General features: G+C 38.0%; 1 protein-coding gene across 2 annotated transcripts in view; it reads left to right on the plus strand.

The window, feature by feature from the left end:
• Window positions 1-21,716, plus strand: part of NECTIN3 (nectin cell adhesion molecule 3) — a 123,505-nt gene that overhangs the window by 97,521 nt on the left and 4,268 nt on the right. For both annotated transcript variants that reach the window (XM_007985868.3, XM_007985871.3), the window contains exon 8: window positions 21,595-21,657. In XM_007985868.3, the coding sequence (XP_007984059.1) occupies window positions 21,595-21,657 (63 nt within the window). The remainder of the gene's footprint in view (window positions 1-21,594; window positions 21,658-21,716) is intronic.

Genomic DNA, 21,716 nt, shown 5'->3' on the forward strand with positions numbered 1-21,716 from the left:
TTTTTTCTTATTTTCCTTTTTTTTTTTGTACACCTGCAGCTTCTGCATACTTGATTACAGTCCATTGGTATTTTTTGAATGGTTTTGTTTCCCCTTCTTGACTCCCTATTGTTAATAGTAAAATCCTGGATTCTCCTGGGCTCTGAGAACCTAGCTATCATCACCATCATTATCATCATCATCCAGATTAATGTTTCTCAAGGCCTGCTCTCACTGTGTTGCTTTCACCTAGGAGCTGGGTGGCTCTGGAGGCTTGGGACTCTGAGTCTAGCCCTATGTGATGTAACTCCACCATACCTAACCCAGTACTCCCAGTATGTTCAAGTGAGTTCTCCCATCCAACCAATAAAGTGTGAGTCCTCACTAATACTGGTTAACCTTTACCTCTTCATAGCTTATGTTGATTGCGGTAGCCTCTGAACCCCTGTCATTTCTGTAGTCTGTATTATAAGTCTTCAGCGTGTGATCTACAATTTCAAAAATCTCTAAGCAAATCAAGTTTTTCCTAACCCATTTTGCACTCAAATCTGAGCTGAACTACTCATTCTCACAGTGTTATTTATAATCATTTTTCTCACTTAATATGAACATTCAGTTTCCCACTGCAGATATATTTATGTGCTTGATCATAGGGTTCTGTACTATATCCTGCTGGAGGTGCTTTATAAATACATGGACTATATACCTGTAACTTTTGTAAAATCAGAAAAACTCTGAATTCCAAAACACGTCTGGTCCTAAGAGTTTCAGAAGAGAGATTGTAGACTTGTAGTGATTTAGCCATTTAATCATATTAGGTCAACAGGTAGTTACATGTCTACAGTGTGCTGGGTACTGAAACAGGAGGGTTCCTTGATCCCCTTTGAAGGACATACAGCAGGGTTGCGGCTTGCCTGTTCCATCACCACTGCTGCTCAAATCACTGAGGTTTGCGGGGAGTGGGTGTGGGGTGAGCATGCAGACAGACAGGTGCAAGAGCCCAAGTGGGCATGTGTTACAGTGTACCCTTTTAGCCCTGCTGTCTGTAGACAGCTTGAGTGTTAACCAGCTCACTGGACCCTCTGCCTTTCTGCAAGGGCAGAAGGCCAGTGTGACAACTTTCTGTATCCTGAGCTCTTGTCCAGTGTCCTGGTAGAATTGGGTCTCACATGGACTCAGTGGATCAGTGTGGACTTGAAGGATGAATGCAGGATTTCATTGAGTGGTGGAGGTGGCTCTCGGTGGGATGGATGGGGAGCTGGCAGCAGGGATGGAGTGGGAAGATGATCTTCCCCTGGAGCCTGGCCATCCAGCGGCCAAACTCCTCTTCCACCATCCCCAGCCAAACTCCTCTCAGTGTTCAGATGTTGCTCCTCTTCTCTATTTCTCTGCCACATTGTTCCACCATCCGACTGCTTGTCCCTTCCTCTCCTTGACTGCTGGTCTGCTTCTGGAGCCTGGGGTTCAGGTTTATATGGGTGCAATAGTGGGCATGGTGGGCCAAAATGCAACTTTTGGGGCATGAAAACAGGAATGCCTGTCCCCATTTAGGGCCGCTGGTCTCCAGGCTTGAGAGTGGGACCTTTGCCAAGCAACCACCCTCTTCTACCCAGTTTCTTCTGTTTGTATCAGTACCATGGTACATAAAGACAAGTAAAAGCATAGAGAGGCTTCCCACTTGTGTTCAAATTGCCTCACTTTGTTGTTTAACCGTTTGAATGACAAGCCACATGAAACAAGATTATAAATTCCTGGAGGACAGGGGCCCCTACATTCTTTTACAAGTAGATCCTACTTATGATGAGATTATTTCAGAAGATCAAATTATTAATTTTCAGTCCATTCATCTCTGTAGAGCTCAGTTCTCATAGACACAGAACCACAATTCTCATCAGATTTCAAACTAGATACTGGAAACATGATGACATTTCTCATTGTGTTTTAACTAACTTCCTGGGACTGAGGGAAGAGCTGCTTCTGCTTCAGTAAAACCCTCTGATGGCTCCCAAGGAGGTATCCCTAGGTATTACCAATTCCAGCCAGCGTCACCCAGAGGGTGGGGCCATTCCAATTTGTTCAGGGAGTAGGTAAAATGATAAGTATTTAACTGTTAAGTGTTTTTTGCATTGGTATTTAAAAAAATTTATTTCCTCTACTATTTTTCCAAAAGTCTACATTTAGTTATTTGTTACAATGAAAATGCTCCTATCTTAACAGAGTGACTTCTTTCACTATCAGGTCAAGGAATGTCATCCTGCAATGACATTTACCAATTCCACACTAAGTAGATGGCCTGTTATTTGTAGTTATTAGCATGTTTTGGGGGACAATAGAAAATACCCAAACTCTATTTGGCCATATGAATTATGTGTACATGAACAGAAAATAGTTTTCACTGTTCTTGCCTCATGGAGTAGCATCTAAGTCAGTATCACTATGTGAAAATGAAATAGTGATGCTGTAGGGTGAATTGAAGACATAAGAAAAATCCTTGACTCATTTTATTAGTCATGCAACCTACCTTCACTGGAAGGATTCTCCAGCTTTTGTATCATCTGCTTAAAGTCACTGGTGCTGTGAGCCTTTATCCTAATCACTGATGCACTCTGACTCTCCTGAAGTCATAAGCTGGATTCTAGCTCAAGCTGCCTCTGTGCAGGTCACTTAAAACTTTAGTGTTTCTGTTGGGGGGAAATGCCAAATTGAGACTACAGTTACTTCTCTAATTCAAATAAAACTGCATTCTTTGGGTTTTGTATTTACAAAATTGGTGTTCCTGAAAGTTAATATTAACTTTCCCTAGCAGACAGTTAATCTTTGTATTTTGCCTTCTTAACCATTATTAGGTTATTTTCCTTCAGAAGGACAAACTATATATGTTACCTTTATTTTCTTTTTTTTCTTCTGGGAATATGTTGAAAAATATTCAATTAATTAAGATCCCAAGAAAAATACATGTATTAACTAAATATGTTCAAGAGATAACTTAGAAGGCTTATAGAAAGTAACCATTAGGTAAATGGATAGAGACCCTTTTGTATTTCATTTTCTACATTTCTTTTACACCCTCAATAGGAAAAATAGATGGTTGGTAAGGGCAATTATTTCTGTATTGTCTTATCTTTCGATAAGAAGGAATATAAGGGAACTGGCATTCTTCACTTAGTATATAGCCTATTGTTCTAGGATCTAAAATACATTCAGTATTGAAGATTTTGGGAGGCCTTTTCTGTTTTGATTTTTACTTTCATTTTTGCAAAGAATGGCATAAATTATTAACTACATGAAAAATCTTAACAGAGTGTCTTTTTCCAGTTTTGTGAGTGAAGGGTCAGCAGTCAGCTTTGAAATTACTTATTTCAAAAAGACATAAAAATTAAGTTTTTAAAAAGAAAAACTTAGTTAATATATGAAATAAGGTGGCATTTTTAAGGAAGCCCACATTTATCTATACCCTTATCTTTTTATTCATTATTTAAAAATATATATCTAATTTTTCTCTAATTGATATTTATTATACATGTAGAAAAGGAAGACATGAAAGCAAGAAGGAACTTAGATACTAGATTAAATATGAGATTTGGGAAGGCCCATATTAATGATCTCTAGAGAGGAATTCAATTTTGGTTCTTATTTTGGCATGTAAAATTTTGATCATTACAACATCTAGGCAGTAATGAAATGATTTTTGGCATAGCTTCTCTGAGAAAACATCTTTTAAGATGTGTGTTTTTTAAGATACTATGTAGTAGTAAGATGATAGGTAATATTTCTGTACTTGTTGGCTTTGTGGGAATACTGTGCTTGATACAGAAAAGGCAGCTACCATCTTTGAGGGTGTTTGGGTGTGTAGATTAAACTGAGGTTTACCTTATGGGAAAATTTGGAGATAAAATGGTATGAGTGGGTAATTAGGTACTGCATTAGGGCATCGCATTGAAGAGCAGAAATGCCCCTTGTGAAAATGACAGCCTGGTTTTCTGGTGTTAAAATGTGTAGGCATTTATTAGTTATGGAAAACTGCATTTGTACCCCATAAATGGTTAGGATTTAGAATTAAGAACATCTTGGAATTATATTTGGGTATCATTTGCCTGCAAATAATTCATCACCTTTACCATCTATCTGCTTTAATTAGATACTTTGCTTTGCATATATATTACAATTTAGGTAAAGTATCATTTTCTTGTGTATTTTAATATGAGAATTAAGCAAGACCGTAAACCAAGATAAGAAATTTCATTAAAATGTGTCATATCAAATTTCGCTTTGAAAAATTAAAACCTAGAATGTATACTCAGTAGAAGTAATGAAATGTATTTACCAGTGATAACAAGAAACACTGCCTGTCTTTTGGTTAAGACAGCATTTTCAGCAACAAAGCTGCTATAACTCTGTGGTGACTTGAGAAAAATTCAGTGCTACCTTGTGGGATAAAATATCCAATATTCTTCTATCTTGCAAATAAACCTCATGATAGTAGCCTATTTTTGAAAACTTTGCCATGAGACCTTTCTATAGTCATTTCTTCTTTAACTGACTCATTATAATATTATAAATTAGGGGATAAGACATGCATTTTGAGATACTGCACTGTATCACTGTGAATATAAACAAACACTCAAAAAGAGAGGGGAAATACCCTCGTAATAAATTTTTAAGGCATTATCCTACAACAAATGACCACTGTGTGTTCAGCCCTGGGCTGGGGCAGAATGGGAAACTCTCAGAGTCTCATTACTGCTTGAGAAAAGCCTTGCCTTTGTTTTCCTCTAATTGAGGCTGGAGCTCAAGCAGGAGGTGAAGTAACTTAGACTCGTACAGATGAAGATAAACCAGAGCATGTGGCAAAGCTCACCAGTCTTGAGCATCACTAGTCTTTCCCCTCACTTATCTGCCATCTGCCCTCTCAAATGTTCATTGTCTTCCCGCTTTTTAGCCCCCTTCTGCAAGCAGATTAAGAGACTGGATATACTCAAGATGAGAAGTTTTATGTGATGGTTTAAGGCACAGACTTTGGAGTTACATAAAGATGAATTTGAATCTTAGCTGTACGTACTTGGAACCATTGCTCAATCATTCTAAGCCTCAGTTGCTCCATCTGTGATATGGGAACAATGATATTGCCTCAAGGGCATAGTGTAAGACTATGAGTATAACCAAAGCATCTTAAACAGTGCTTATCTTGCTATAAATCTTGGCTGTAATAAAACTTGTTTATATTATACTTTCAGGAAAATGTAATTATATTGATATGTTAAATCTCTGAGGCATTTTCAATTGAAGCTTTTAGCCTGAGATTGTATAGTAAAAAATTAAAAAGGAGTATTAGCTAATGGATAAGGCAGGTAGTAGCGGAAGAATCTTTTGTCAGTCCTTATAAGTTGTAATTGTGGTTTTTCCTAAGCTGAGCCTAATGCTGTCTGTTTTAATCATGTTGCCATTATTGAGCCAAATCCATGTTCCCTTGCCTTCTCTCTTTAATGCTAGAACCTCTCCTTCAGTCTAAGTCCCAAGGATCTAGACCCTCTTTTCACAGCATTCACTCCCTTCCCATGAACCATCTCAGACCTATCTCTGCCCTGTTCTTTGCAAGTGGTAATTCAGACCTCAAGATTTCTCGTCCAGCTGGCACAGGCAGGTTTCTCTACATAATCTAGCACCCAAGATATCTGTGGGGACCTCTGACTAAAAGTGGGAGTCAGTTTCTGTGTGTTGATAGTTTTTCAATTAAGTGTTTACTGAGCACCTGCTTTGATAGCAGCATGTGTGGTTTGGGAGAAATCTGTCATTCTCTTAGAGGGTTAACAGTTGGGAGAAATCTGTCATTCTCTTAGAGGGTTAACAGTAGAAGATTTATGGGATGGAATACATGGACAGAAGACATTGGGATAGAGGAACTATAAGCAAATAAATCTCAAGTCTTGGGGAATAAGATCCGGGCAGACTTTACACATTTAACTCATATAATATGTGGTGGCAGTCTGCATTGATCACAACTGATTGTAGATACTAGAGAACAAAGAATCAACTTAAAAAATAACAAAGACAGAATTTCAAATGTAAAAGAAAAAAGTTGATTAATAATACTACAGCAACCCCGTTGACATTCACAGAGAATACTTCATAGAATTTTAAGAAACCTACATTACTAAATACCCCTATCTTTTATAAAACTCATATATAAGAGTTGAGAATAAAAAACACCTTGAGAGGTGGATATAGCTAAATGATTAGCCTCATACTGAAAACCTTCCAGGTCTTGATTCTAATTTCTGTCTCAACAAAATTACAAATTACTACCTATCATAAACCTTTTAAGCTTACTCATGAATGAGTCAGCTTTAACATTAACCAGCAATGTTGAATCTGTGAATACTAAGGGTCTGCTAAATTATTAAGACATTCATGTGACTAGCATACCCATGTGTGTAATTACCTTGGAGAACAGTAACAATTATGTATCTCATTAAACAACTGCCTAATTAATGTTGTTGTAAATTTTGCCTGATGAGGATACAATCTTTATAGTTGCTGATCCTGAAACATGGTCGACCTCTCTCATAACTATTTTAAAAAGTAAAAGGGAAATCAACCTTTGATTCATAGTTTTAATAATATTATATTAATTCTTTTAGAGAGGTACTTAATAGATACGAGTGTAATATCCTATATGCCTTGAAGAATCCGTATTTTGTGAATCATATATGGTGACCAGTTGTTTATGTGCTGCTCCTTTAGTGTGGAGAAATCATCTCTCTAGAAACTCAGTCATCCAAATAAGCAATTGGATACTTTTTAACAGAGAAACTTCTGCATCAGGGATAGTCTGTTATAAAGTATTTATTAAGAATTTAATATGTACTTTTATCATAGCAGATTCCAGACTATGTCAATGACTTCTCAGTTTACTAAATCTCCCTACCCATGTTTCTCTAAAACGAAGTAATTATAATAAAATGACAAGTTAGAGGTTTTTTGGGGTTTTTTTGTTTGGTTTTTTTTTGTTTTTTTTTTGTTTTTTTTGAGACGGAGTCTTGCTCTGTTGCCCAGGCTGGAGTGCAGTGGCCGGATCTCAGCTCACTGCAAGCTCCGCCTCCCGAGTTTATGCCATTCTCCTGCCTCAGCCTCCCGAGTAGCTGGGACTACAGGCACCCACCACCTCGCCTGGCTAGTTTTTTGTATTTTTTTAGTAGAGACGGGGTTTCAACATGTTAGCCAGGATGGTCTCGATCTCCTGACCTCGTGATCCGCCTGTCTCGGCCTCCCAAAGTGCTGGGATTACAGGCTTGAGCCACCGCGCCCGGCCAAGTTAGAGTTTTTTTAAAAAAACCTTTGAGTTGGAGTTTACATAATACCATGCCATATTTTAAGTGTACATTTTGATAAGCTTTGCCAAATGTATACATGGGTGTAACCATTGTCCCAAGCAAGAACTTTTCCATCACCTGAAAAATTTCTCATGTATACCCTCCACCATCATCATTATCCCACACACCTCCTATCTCTGGCAACCACCGATGGGATTTCTATCTCAATATATTAGTTATGCCATTTTTAAAGAACCTCACATGAATGGGAATCCCAGTGTGTTCTTTTGCATCCGGTTTCTTTAGCTCAGTATAATGTTTTTAAGATTCACCCATCTTATTGCATGAATAAACTTTCTTTTTTGCTGAGAAGTGTTCCATTTTAAGAGTATACCATAATTTTTTATATTCATTCACCTGTTGAGGACCATTTTGGTTTAAAGTTTTGGGATGTTGTGAAGAAAAAAAAAACTTTTTTCCTTTTTTTGTAATGTATTTGTGTGGTTTTAGTATCCAGGTGATGTTAATTTCATAAAAGGAGTTCCAGAGTATTCTCTTTTTCTCCATTTGCTGAAATAATTTTTAAGAGCAGTGTTATTCCTTCTTTAAAATGTTTGGTAAAATTTACTAGTGAAATCATCTGGGCCTGGAGTTTCTTTAAGGATTTTAATTGTGCCTTTCAGTATATTCGTTTCATCTAGGTTGTCGAAATTAATTAGCATCAAATTTTTCATAATACACTTTTTTATCCTTTTAATTTATATGGAATCAGCAGTAATGTCACCTTTTTCATTTTGATATTGATTTGTGTTTTCTCTGTTTTTCTTGCTGGGGTTTTCCCATTTTATTAATATTTTCAAAGAAACAACTTTTGGTTTTATTCTTTCCAACATTTGTGTGTTTGTTTTGCTTGTTTATTGATTTTTCACTTTTTTTCTACTTCCTTTGGATTTAATTTGTTCTTCTTTTTTCAGTTTCTTAAGTTTATATCATTAATTTGAGACCTTTCTTCTTTTCTAATACAAGCATTTAAAATATAAAGTTTCCTTTGAGCACTTCTTTGTTTGAAATTATGCAAACTTGAGTTTTTTAAGATACTATTATTCAGGTAAATATTTTCTAGTTTCTCTTTTATTTCTTGGCTCAATGAAGTATACTTATTTTACAAACATTTTGTAATTTTCAAATGTTTAAATTATTGATTTTTCATTAATTCTTTTTTGGTTAGAAAATATATCTGTTTGACTTCAATCTTTTAAGTATATTGAGACTTCTTTTAAAACCCAGTGTATGGTCTGTCTTAGTGAATGTTCTGTGTGTACTGAAACTAATGTATATTATCCTGTTGTTGGATGTGGTAGTCTATGTCACTTAAGTTGGTTGATAGTGTTGTTCAGGTCTATAAATATGTACTGATTTTCCTTTTTCATTTCTATAGTAACTAAGATGGGAATGTTATTTTCTATTACATTTGTGAATATATCCATTTCTCCTTTCAGTTCTGTCGGTTATTCATATATTTTTGTAGTTCTCTTATTGGATATGTACATATTTAGGATTGTTATGTCTTCTTGATAAACTGATCCTTTTATCATTTATGAAAGATCCTTTTTTATTTCTGGTCATTTTCTTTGTTCTCAAGTTACTTTACTTTGATATTACTATAGCTACTCTGGTTGTCAAACTTTTTTTTTTATGATTTGTGTATAGTGTGTGTTTTTCTATCCCTTTGCTTTTAACCAATCTATGTCTTACATATTTACAATAATTTTCATATTGGTCACATGTAGTTGGGTAAATAGCCTTGTTACCAATCTGAAAATCCTTACCTTAAATTACTATGTTTATTGCCATTATTACTTATTTATTGCTGTGGTTGGACTTAAGTCTATCATCTTGTTATTTGTCTTCTGCTTGTCCCATTGGATCTTTGTCCTTTTTTTCACTTTTCCTGCCTTCTTTTTTCTTGAGACGGAGTCTCACTCTGTCTCCCAGGCTGGAGTGCAGTGGCACGATCTGGGCTCACTGCAAGCTCCGCCCCCCAGGTTCACGCCATTCTCCTGCCTCAGCCTCCCGTGTAGCTGGGACTACAGGCACCCGCCAGCACACCCAGCTAATTTCTTGTATTTTTAGTAGAGACAGGGTTTCACTGTGTTAGCCAGGATGGTCTCGATCTCCTGACTTTGTGATCCACCTGCCTCGGCCTCCCAAAGTGCTGGGATTACAGGCATGAGCCACTGCGCCTGGCCTTTTCCTGCCTTCTTTTAAATTAGCTGAGGGATTTAGTATTTTTAGTATTTTTTAATTTAAAGCCTTATTTAGTCTATTGAATTATTAGCTGTACCACTTTGTTTTTACTGTTATCGTGATTTATCTAGAGTTTAGCATACACATTTTTAACTTATCACTATCTACCTTAATATTACATAATACTACTTCATATATATTAGATGAATTTTAATATACATTTCAGTTTCTTTCCTTCTTTCCTTATCATCTTATGCATTTTATTTCTCCCTGTGTTATAAACCTGACAATACATTATTACTATTTTTGTTTTAAACCATATGTCTTTTTTTAAAACTACAAACTGATAAAGTTATGCTCGAAGTTCATTTTCTTCAACCTGAATAACTTTTCCATAACATTTCTTACAGTACAGATCTACTGATAAAACAATTTTTTCTTTATTTCACTTTTTTTTTTTTTGGAAACGAAGTTTCATTCTTGTTTCCCAGGCTGGAGTGCAATGGCGTGGTCTCAGTTCACTGCAACCTCTGCCTCCCAGGTTCAAGTGATTCTCTGACCTTAGCCTCTCAAGTAGCTGGGATTACAGGCGCCTGCCACCACACCTGGCTAATTTTTTTGTATTTTTATTGGAGACGGAGTTTTACCATGTTGGCCAGGCTAGTCTCAAACTCCTGACCTGAGGTGATCTGCCCACCTCAGCCTCCCAAAGTGCTAGGATTACAGACATGAACCACAATGCCCAGCCTATTTTTGAATATTTTGTGGGATATAGAATTCTAGTTTTTTAATTTTTTTTCATTTAGCACTTTAAAATTATAGTTTTATTGTCTTCTGTACTCTTTTTTGTTCCTAGTGAGAAGCCAGTGATAATGCTTTATTTCTCTAATTGGACTATGTCTTGTTTTTCCCTCTAGCTACATCTTTGATTTTCTCTTTATTGTTAGTTTTTAGCAATTAGATTTTGAAAGCTGTTAGAGTGGCTTTCTTTATGTTTACCATTTTTGGGGTTCATTGAGCTTCATAGAACTGTAGGTTTATATATTTCATAAAATTTGAAAAATTTTGGCAGTTCTTTCAATATTGTAGTTTTCCCTTCCTTCTGTGATTCCAGTTATACAAATGGTAGATTTTTTAATATTATCTCACAGATTACTAAGGCTGTATTCAATTTTTTCAGCCTTTTTCGCCCTCTGTTCTTTTCTGTTGATAGTTTCTGCCTGAAGTACAGTGATTTTTTTCTTCTGCAGTGTCTACTCTGCAACTAAGGCGATCCAGTGACTTTTTCCATTTCAAACATTGTATTTTTTTCCAGCTCTAAAGTTCTTTTTGGTTATTTTTTATAGTTATCAACTCTCATGTTTTGTTCATGTTTTCCTTTATAGCCTTAAACATATTTATGATAGCCATTTTAAAGTTTTTGTCTGCTAATTCCATCATATGTCATGTTATGCTTTGAAAACTCATGTTGAAATTTAATTGCCATTGTAATACTGTTGATCTAATCACCTTCTACCTTCATTACTAGATTAATACCATTATCTTTGAAGTGGGTTAGTTATCTCGAGACTGCAGCCCCACTTTTCTCTCTGCATTGTGTGCTTGCTTGGCCTTGTGCTTTCCACCGCAGAATGATGTAACATGAAGGCCTTTGCCAGATGCTAGCACCTTGATATTGAACTTCCCAGCCTTCATGAGCCAAATAAACTTCTATTGTTTATAAATTACCCAGTCTGTGGCATTCTGTTATAGCAACACAAAACAGACTAAGACATGTTATTTCTGGTTTAGTTTCTATATACTTATTTTTTCTCACTTTTTTGTTTTATCATGGTCAGTACATTTCAATTGGATGCTGGACACTATGAATGTTGTGTTTTCATTTGTTTGAATTTTGCTCTTATTTCTTAATAAGAATTCAGTTATTTCTGGAAATCAGTTAATTTACTTCAAGATCAACCTGATCTTCTGGAAGTTTGTTTTTAAGTTTTGTTAGGATGGTTCTAGAATAACCTATCTTCTAGAGCTGCTTTAGCATTCTAAGGGGTGAACCTGGGTCTCTGCTGGATGTCTCACATGTTCAGTGAGGATGTTCTACTTCGGCTGGTTGGATCATAAGTGTCACTCAACTCTAATTAAGTTCTGTAATTGTTAAGATAACAGATCCCTAGCAAATTTTCTTTCTCCAACAGTTATTCTTTGCTCTGTGGATGCCCAGCCTAGTATCCTGCCAGGGAACGCTCATGCAGATTTCTGGAACTTTTTCTGTGTGTGTCTTTCTCTTCTTCAGGACCCTGTTCCACAGATTTCAGTCACTTCAACTTTCCTGAATGCCAAACTCCTTCTCCGCAGTTCAGCAAGATCCTGTACTTTTCTTGATTTTTTCTCTTCTTATGCCACCAAAAAAAAAAAAAAAAAAAAAAAAAAAAAAAAAAAAAAAAAAAAAAAGTTATCAAAAGATAACACATGTGCGTGTGTGTGTGGATATTGTGTGTGTATGTATTTTTCCATTATCTGGGATCCCAGTCCTATACAACACAGTTGTCCAGTGTCTGGGAAAACTGTTGTTTTGTGTATTTTGTCCAATTTTCTATTAGTTTATGACAGGAAGATTAGTCTGGTATTAGTTCTCCATCATGACTGGAAGCAGAAGTAAAAATGTATCACTTGTCAGTATAAGGAAGAAGCATTAGGACAAGATATATCAATCAAATGAAACTTTTACAATGCCTTGTGGAGTTATAAGCAGAAGAGAGGGAAAATGCCATCAGATAGATGCAGAGCATGTTGTAGAGAATAAACCTAAGGAAGAAGTGGGAAGGTCATGGAAGAAAGACTCAGCAGAGAAAATCACTGGGTTTTCCATGATCCAGTAATTCCAGAAATCTCTTTGTTTAGGGTTGAATGAAAAATAATTTCAACAAGAATCCTAGGTATTAATCTAAAGTTCTGGTGGGTGAAAAAAAGAGACACAATTCCCTGGTCGACAGTAGAATTGGGAGAATAACAGAAGCACAAATAGAAGTGAACTAAACAGGAAAGGGTAATTATAAAATATTGTATTATTACTTGGATTCAGAGTTTCTTGACAGGCATAGGAGAGCAGTAGATAGTAATTTGTTCCTTTTTTCTAAGGCACGACACAAGAATTCAGGCAGAATCAAAGTAATTAAGTAACATATTCATTATGCATTCTTCATATACTCGGTACTCCATAAAAAACAGTGAGTGCACATTAAAATATTTAATTATGTCTAGTATGCAGTGAGTGGCAGTGGGAAATTACCCAAGGATGTGACAGGGAAGCTGGGAAACTGCTTGAATTGGGAAGGCAGCAGTGGAAAATAGACCAGTTACACGTGAGGTGTGACGGAGGGTACTTAGTGTATCTTTATCACAGCCTTAGGAACTGAAGGAAGATGGATGGTCCTTCAACAGGAAGGTGGTGAGTTTGAAGTATCTTGTCAAGGTGAGGTTTTCAGAGGTAAGTTAGGGGCCTTTAAAAATTTGGGAAGTTTTTTTTAGTAGAGACGGGGTTTCACCGTGTTAGCCAGGATGGTCTCGATCTCCTGACCTCGTGATCCGCCCGTCTCGGCCTCCCAAAGTGCTGGGATTACAGGCTTGAGCCACCGCGCCCGGCCTACTAAAAAAATACAAAAAACTAGCCGGGCGAGGTGGCGGGCGCCTGTAGTCCCAGCTACTCGGGAGGCTGAGGCAGGAGAATGGCATGAACCCGGGAGGCGGAGCTTGCAGTGAGCAGAGATCCGGCCACTGCACTCCAGCCTGGGCGACAGAGCGAGACTCCGTCTCAAAAAAAAAAAAAAAAAAAAAATATTTGGGAAGTTGAAGTTTTAAAAGATACTATTGTTTCATTTCATTTTTAAGATAGGAGAAGCTCGAACATGCTTGTATGCCAGGAGGAAAGAATCAGTGACAAGAAAAGTAAGAGAGTTGCAAGACAAGGAAATGATATGGAAGTTCTTGAAGGTGTGGGAATGATTTGCTGAAGTGGGGAGAAAAGCCAAAAAAGAGTGAATTGGAGGCATAAGATGAGTCATTTTTGTGAACATCGAGGTCCTTTAAGATGATGGCCCGAACAGAATGGAGAAGAGAGTAACCTAGATGCCAAAGTCCTTGATGGGAAAGCTGTTGTGACTATAAGGTGGTAGCTAGAAGGAGTTCTGCTCTCTCTAGGTTTCAGAAAATCCTGGAAGAGGTAGATATCAGTTGGTGATAGCAGTTAGAGGTAACGAGTTAGGGAAAAGTTTGAGAAGGTAGGAGTTTTAAAAGTAGTATAGTTTAAGGTTTACTAATTACAGTGAGTTAGGGTAAAAGAGAAGTATGGTTCTAAGGAAGGAAGTACAGAGCTTTGGGGGATGAAATTATGAAAGAAAATAGAAGATTAAAGAGACTTAAATTCAGCATCAGGGACAATGGTTCCAAATGGAACTGTAGTTTGAAGGTTTTTCACTGCCAGAGCCAGGAGAGTGTTCAGGGTTATTTTATGTCCTGTGACAATAGCAACTTGAAATCTTAGTTCTGTCACTGCTGAGAATAAACCTTAACAACTCTGAAAGCTCTACTGGTAGGATTTTAAGTATTATCTATATGGAAACAGGATGAAATATAATACATATGAAAGAGGAGAGGCTCTGGTTTATTTGTTGGATCAGAGATGGTAAAATGTTTACTAAGATAACAAATAAGATTCCAGATTCCAGATAGCCAACTAGATGCAGCAAGGAGGAACATCTGCTGCTGAGAGACAAGGACATTGGGAAGACTAGCACACTCTAGAAAATCTTCAGAGGGAAGGAATTGAGAGTGGATGGAGGGAGGACGCTGGGACTGGGCTGAAGCAGGAGGAAGTTGGGAACTCTGGCCAGGGTGGCTGAGCACCAGAACTTTTTCCTAACCCCCAGTGACTCCTGGTGAAGGGGTGAGCTGAACAGTTGAGGAGTGAGCCTTGGACCTCTGGGATCCTAGCAGGAGGAGACCCACAACCTCCACAGACACTTGAGCTGCTTAAAGAGGTGGCGGGGCAGCACTCCAGCCTGTGTGGAAACCAGAGGGTTTGGTGTGAGAATAGCTACAGTGGTGTATGGCCAAGGGTGCCCATCTCCCAAGGCTGGCCATGCTCCTCTAGGAGACTTTAGCCTTTGGGTGACTGTCGGATCTGGACAGAGCAGGGCAGTCTTGCCCTTGGGATGGGGCCAGTCTGATCTGAATGCTCCCCTCTCTTCTGGCCTCTCCCAGTCTGGCTGTGCATGCCTGCCGCACAACTTTGAATACCCAACCAGGGTGCTTCCTGGAGGACTGCATCATAGCTCCTTCACCAGCAGACTGTGCCCAGCTGTTGGAGACCTCCAGCAGACTGCCCTCCACTGACATGCACTGGCCCACCCACAGCCTCGCTGCACCACTTTGCCGGGACACACCCATGCCCCCGTGACTCCCCTACTTCCTTGCCAGTGCACGCACATGGGCAGACCTCGCCTCCCGCACTGGCACACGTGTGACAACAACAAAAAAAAAAAACTGCAGGCCAATATCCTTGATGAACATAGATGCAAAAATCCTCAACAAAATACCAGCAAACAAAATCCAGCAGGAAATCAAAAAACTAATCCACCACAACCTATTAGGCTTTATTCCTGGGATGCAAGGTTGGTTCAATATAATGGAACTCAGTAAATGTGATTCATCACATAAAACAGAACTAAAAACAAAACCATATGATCACCCCAATGGATGCAAGAAAGGCTTTTGATGAAAATCAACATCCCTTCATGTTAAAAACCCTCAACAAACTAAGCATTGAAGGAACATCCTTCAAAATATTATAATAAAAGCCATCTATAACAATTATAACTCACAACCAACATCATACTGAACAGGCAAAGGCTGGAAGCATTCCCCTTGAGAACTGGTACAAAACAAGGATACTCAGTCTCACCAGTCCTATTCAACATAGTACTGGAAGGCCTGGCCAGAATAATCAGGCAAGATAAAGAAATAAAAGGCATCCAAATAGAGAGAGAGGAAGTCAAACCATCTGTTTGCAGATGATATGCTGCTTTACCTAAAAACTAGATAGCCTCTGCCCAAAGGTTCCTAGATCTGAAAAACAACTTCAGCAAAATTTCAGGTGGCAAAATTAGTGCACAAAAATCAGTAGCATTCCTTTACATCGAGAACCTACAACCTGAGTGCCAGATGAAGAACACAATCCCATTCACAATAGCCACAAAAAGAATAAAATACCTAGGAATACAGCTAACCAGGGAGGTGAAAGATCTGTATAACAAAAACTACAAAACACTGTTTAAAGAAATCAAATGACACAAACAAATGGAAAAACATTTCCTGCTTATGGATAGCAAGAATCAGTGTTGTGAAAATGGCCCTACTGCCCAAAGTAATTTACAGATTCAATGCTATTCCTAGCAAACTACCAATGACATTTCTCACAGAATTAGGGGAAAAAAAAATACTTTAAAAATTCACATGTAGCTCGTCACAGTGGATCACATTTGTAGTCCCAGCACTTTGGGAAGCCAAGGTGGGTGGATCACTTGAGGTCAGGAGTTCAGGACCAGCCTGGCCAACATGGAAAAACCCCATCTTTACCAAAAATACAAAAATTAGCCAGGCCATGGTGGCACACCCCTGTAATCCCAGCTACTCAAGAGGCTGAGACACGAGAATCACTTGAACCTGGGAGGCAGAGGTTGCAGTCAGCTGAGATCATGCCTCTGTACTCCATCCTGGGTGAAAGAGCAAGACTATCTCAAAAAGTAAAATGAAAAAATAAAATTTACATGGAACTTTAAAATTTCTTACAGAATTAGGAAAAACTGTTTTAAAATTCATATGGAACCAAAAAAGAGTTTGAAGAGTCAAGACAATCATAAGCAAAAAGAACAAAGCTAGAGGCATCATGTTATCCAACTTCAAACTGTATTATAAGGCTACAGTAACCAAAACCGCATAGTACTGGTACAAAAACAGGTAACAGACTAATATGACAGAATGGAGAGCCCAAAAATAAAGCTGTACAACTAACATCATCTGATCTTTGACAAAGTCAACAAAAAACAAGCAATGAGGAAAGGACTCTGTATTCAATAAATGGTGCTAGGGTAAATGGCTAGCCATATACAGAAAATCAAAACTGGACCCCTTCCTTACACATTATACAAAAAATCAACTCCTACCTATTGGATACTATGCCTGTTACCTGGGTGATGAAATAATCTGTACATTAGGTGCCCATGATACACAATTAACCTATGTAACAAACCTGCACATGTACCCCTGAACTTAAAAACAAGCCTGAAAAACTAGTGTTAACACTTTTGAAACTAGGGATGAAAGCCTCTATGACTTCAGCAAATCAGGAGAGTGAATATGGATTATAACTCAGTAGAAATTGCTGTAAGATAATACATGAAAGAGAAGTTGAAATACGTATTACAGATTTAGGGTAGTCCAAGACTTTCTAGGAAAAGATACAAGAATAATAGAATAACATATGCTGTGTATCCATCAGTTAAAGTATTAAGAGTTTTATTCAGTACATATATATTAGTCACCAAATATATATACAGTATTATTTAAGACACTTTTCAAACATAGATATTTTGTTATTATTATTTTTTTTAAATACCAAATCCTGTTGAGGACATGGAGCAGCTGAGACTCTCATTCATTACTGGTGGGAATACAAAATGGTATAGATGCTTTGGGAGACAGTTTGGCAGTTTCTTAAAAACTGAGCATATACCTCATGCCTATAATCCCAACACTGTGAGAGGATCATTTGATACCAGGAGTTTGAGATGAGCCTGGGCAATATAGCAATACCCTGTCTCTACAAAAAATAAATTTAAAAAATTAGCCAGGCGTGGTGATGTGTGCCTGGCTAATTTTTATCAGAGATTAGATAGCCACACAGTGCAGAAACAGATACATAACGCTTTCCATAGCCCAGTTCCTAATTCAGGGCCTTTTCTAGGGTGGGTTGGGTCCTTGTCTGCATACACAATTTTATTAAATATTAGATTACAAAAGTTATGATGATTTAATGATGAAGATTCAGAATATGGGGTAGAGAAAAGGAACTTACCCATTCACTTATTATCCAGTCAGTGCAAGTGAAGATTGTTTGTAGTGTCCAGGCACCAATTTTTCCTGTTCAAGCCTGAGAACTTTCTCTTCTTGTCCTTTATTGTCAAATGCACCACTTCTGGCTATTTAAAAAAAAATCTTCTACCATGAGCAAAAGACAGCAATGTTATTATTACTCATAAAGCTATGGCTCTTTAAAATCTGTTTGTATTGAAGCAGAATAGACAGATCATTTATCTATGTAGTTCCCAAATACTATTAATACTTGTTATATTGTTACTTATGACACTGCATTACTGACTTCCAGAGACTTTAAAGTTGTTACCACATTTAATAGGTAATGACCAAATACAGGTCTTAACCCAGGGTGTCCAGCAAAGTGTGAATGATCATTTATTTTCCAGTCATGTTAAATTTACCATTTGGAATTTTAAATATAAGCATAGAACAGCACATCTTCCAACCAAATCTTCCCTTGAACTGTTGAGGCCATAAATACTGTGTTCCTAGAATATGCTCCCTTTCAGTGTTGACTGTACCCCTGCTTTCCCCCACACTGCCACGAGGAATAGGCATGGACCATATTGTTATCAGAGACTATGTTCAAGATTTCTTTTCCTTTTTTTTTTTTTTTTTTTTTTTTTTTTTAACTTTTCAACATGAATGTACTACTGTTAAGGAATAGAAACAACCACCAGAAATCTTTGGTTGCCCTCCATTTGCTAGCTACTGTTTATTTCTTGGAAGCCAAGGTTGCTTAGAACATCACTTAAATTGCCTTTTCCTTCTACAAGTGTCAGATGTAGAAATTAAGTCACACTATTAGACATGAGGGACTGCTGAAGAAAATGATATGCACAGACTGTGGCATGTATGTTAGAGGTTCCTTGATGCTGGTAAAAGAGGTAGTGGGTTATGATGGCTTCTGCTGACTTGTCCTAAGAATCAACACAAATGTCTTTAGGTTTTATTATTGTAATAAAGGGAAACTTCAAGTGGGAGGAAATGAGATTGTAAATTGATTTTTTAAAGATATCCAAATACCACTTTTTAAAATATAGATTAACTCTTTCATGGCTTAGAAAATTCACACCCACCCCCTTTACAGAGAAGCTTCTGATTACACCACCTCTTGTCAAGTTAGATGCAGCAGTGAGTGATGTGAAATCATTTCTTAATTATCTGTATTAATGGATGGTGAATAATAAACGGCAAAGAAACAAATGAAAATGCTGATTTTAATGTAAGGTATTTTTTCCCAAGTCTAATTTCCTTTGACCAGGACTGCTACATAATTCCTGAGGCACAGTGAAAAATGAAAATGTTGGTCCCCATGTTCAAAAATTAAGGCTGTCAAGATGGCATTATTGGGTGACTAGATAGGGGATGAATGAGAGGCTTATCTTCACTGGGACATGGCCTCCAGGCACCTGTCGTATGCACCATGACTGTGGGCATGTGCTCCTGAACCAATGCCCAGGCACCTGCCTGGGCCGAGGACAGCAGCAGTCACTGGAGAGGGGACACTGAGAGGGAGGCCACGTAGGACCTGGGGCAGCAAGATGGGGAAGCAGTGGCCAAGAACCACACAGCAAGAGGCAGGGATGCCTGTGAGCCTAGCCTACAAGTCCCTGAAGCATGCTTTTTTGTCTCATTAGACCACTTACAACAGAAATTAATGGTGAAATTATTAAGAAATCTTAGATGGCAACTGCAAAGTATTAAACATATTAAACCCCAGGGGCCCTGTGTGGTTGGCCATCCATCCATGACTGGCCCTGCCCTGGACTTCTACTAGTGTTTACTGGTTAATATCACCCCATCATGTGGGAAGCACTGTAGAATTATGCTGACTTTGACAGGAGGAGTGAACATGTCACATATTTGTAACATAGATAACCTTGACATAAGATATCAAGAATTGATGATAGTTTAGATTCCAATACATTCATTAGTGAACTATTCTTATTGCACAAACCCACACTAAGGTAGAGCGATGGAGGAGGATGACTATGTTAGTCTGTTCAGGCTTCTGTAACAAAACACTGTAAACTAGGTAGCTAACAAACAACAGAAATTTATTTCTTATATTTCTGGAGACTGGGAAGTCCAAGATCAAGGTATCAGCAGATTTAGTGTCTGGCGAGGGCCTTATTCCTGATAGATGGCTGTCTTCTCACTATAACTTCATAAGAAGGAAGGGAAGAACTCTGATCTCTTCAATCCCTTATAAGGGCACTAATCCCATTTATGACAGCTCCACCCTTATACCCTATTCAACCCCCAAGGGCCCCCCACCTTTTAGTACTTTCACATTGCGATTAGGTTTCAACATATGAATTTTGGGAGTGTACAAACATTCAGACCATTAGCAATGACTAAGAAAGGCTCACTATTTACTGGAGTTGAAAGTTAACATTAGGGACTATAAAACAAGACAGTCATGATGTGTGCTATAATAGAGATAAAAACAAGAACAATAGGAAAACTAGGAGTAAAGAGATTAACTTTGACGGAATGTGGACAAGCCTTGTGAAAAAAAGAATGACTTTAGTCAGGCCATGTTGGCTAGGTAGAATTTCTACTCCCAGAGATTTGTCCTTCCAAACCAAAAGGGACAGTATGAGCAAAGATAGTGAAATGCAGAGCTTGTTGATAGATATGCCTGCATGTGGCATATCTGATTCAGGCGTTATTTTATTATATTGACTGAACATCTATTTTCCCAACACTAAAATGAAAGCAGGGATGTAAAAATACAGAATTTGGAATTAGACAAAGCCACATTTGAATCACTATTTACCACTTACCAGTTGTGTGACTGGAGACAACTTGCTTAACTAAGCCTCAGTTTTAGTCATCCGTAAAATAAAGATACTAGTCTTGTTGAAGTATTAGGTGAGATAATATTTGTGAAACACTTCAGCCAGCACTCTCTATCTGGAAAAGGGGAAAGCAAGTAGACTTATAATTGTGATAATAAATGCTATGAAGGCTCAGAAAAGGGTGGCTGTCTCTGCTCGAGGGTGTTGTGCAAGGCTTCGTGAAAGAGGTGATATTTGAACTGAAGTCTGAAGGGTGAGTCATGTGTTTGTAAGCTGAGGAAAACTGAAAAAAATTCTTCCTAGGGTGAGGTTTGAAAATGAACTCCCTTTATAATTTGTGTGGGGTGAGGGTGGGGATAAGAATGGGAGAGTAGCAAGCAAGAAAAGGATGATCATATATCCTTTAAATCTATGTATAAAGACAAAAAAATAATGTCTCATTAACCACCCCAAACCACTTTTACCTGATTCAAAATATCAGACTCTTCCACTGAGAAAAGACAGGAGACCTTCTGTGGTGACCTGTCCCTCATGTAAGATGTAAACCAGTTTGCATGAGAACTTCTGCAGCAGATGTTGTCTATGTTTTCTCTTTCTTTTTTTTTAAGACCAAGTCTCGGTTGCTCTGTAGCCCAGGCTGGAGTGCAGTGGCACAATCTTGGCTCACTGTAACCTCTGCTTCCCCAATTCAAACAATTCTCCTGCCTCAGCCTCCCAAATAGCTGGGATTACAGGTGTGCACCACCACGTCCAACTAATTTTTCTATTTTTAGTGGAGACGGGGTTTCCCATGTTGATCAGGCTGGTCTCAAACTTCTGGCCTCAAGTTATCCACCTGTCTCGGCCTCTCAGAGTGCTAGGATTACAGGCAAGAGCCACTGTGCCCAACCCTATATTTTCTTCTTTCTAGAAGTAAAGAGCCAGGAGAGAGTGAGTGAAACTGTTAAAAAATATGGTTGCTTTTCTTACTCTCATGTGGAACATTTTGCTTAGTTGGCAGACATTTATAACAAGACATGATTGGCTCTTTTAAAAATAGGAATCTTAGTGGTTGATATGTTTGCCATGTGTTTTATGGTGCATGTCTTTGTGTTTTCTTCCAGCCTGAACACTTGCCTTTGCAGACTCAGTTCAAAGAAAGAGAAGTTGGCAATCTTCAGCACTCTGTAAGTGACCATGGTGTGGTTATCAGCCCAGGTGGAGCTGGTAGCTAACATGCTTATTA

The sequence above is a fragment of the Chlorocebus sabaeus genome, chromosome 22 (genome assembly GCF_047675955.1).
Source record: "Chlorocebus sabaeus isolate Y175 chromosome 22, mChlSab1.0.hap1, whole genome shotgun sequence".
Lineage (NCBI taxonomy): Eukaryota > Metazoa > Chordata > Mammalia > Primates > Cercopithecidae > Chlorocebus > Chlorocebus sabaeus.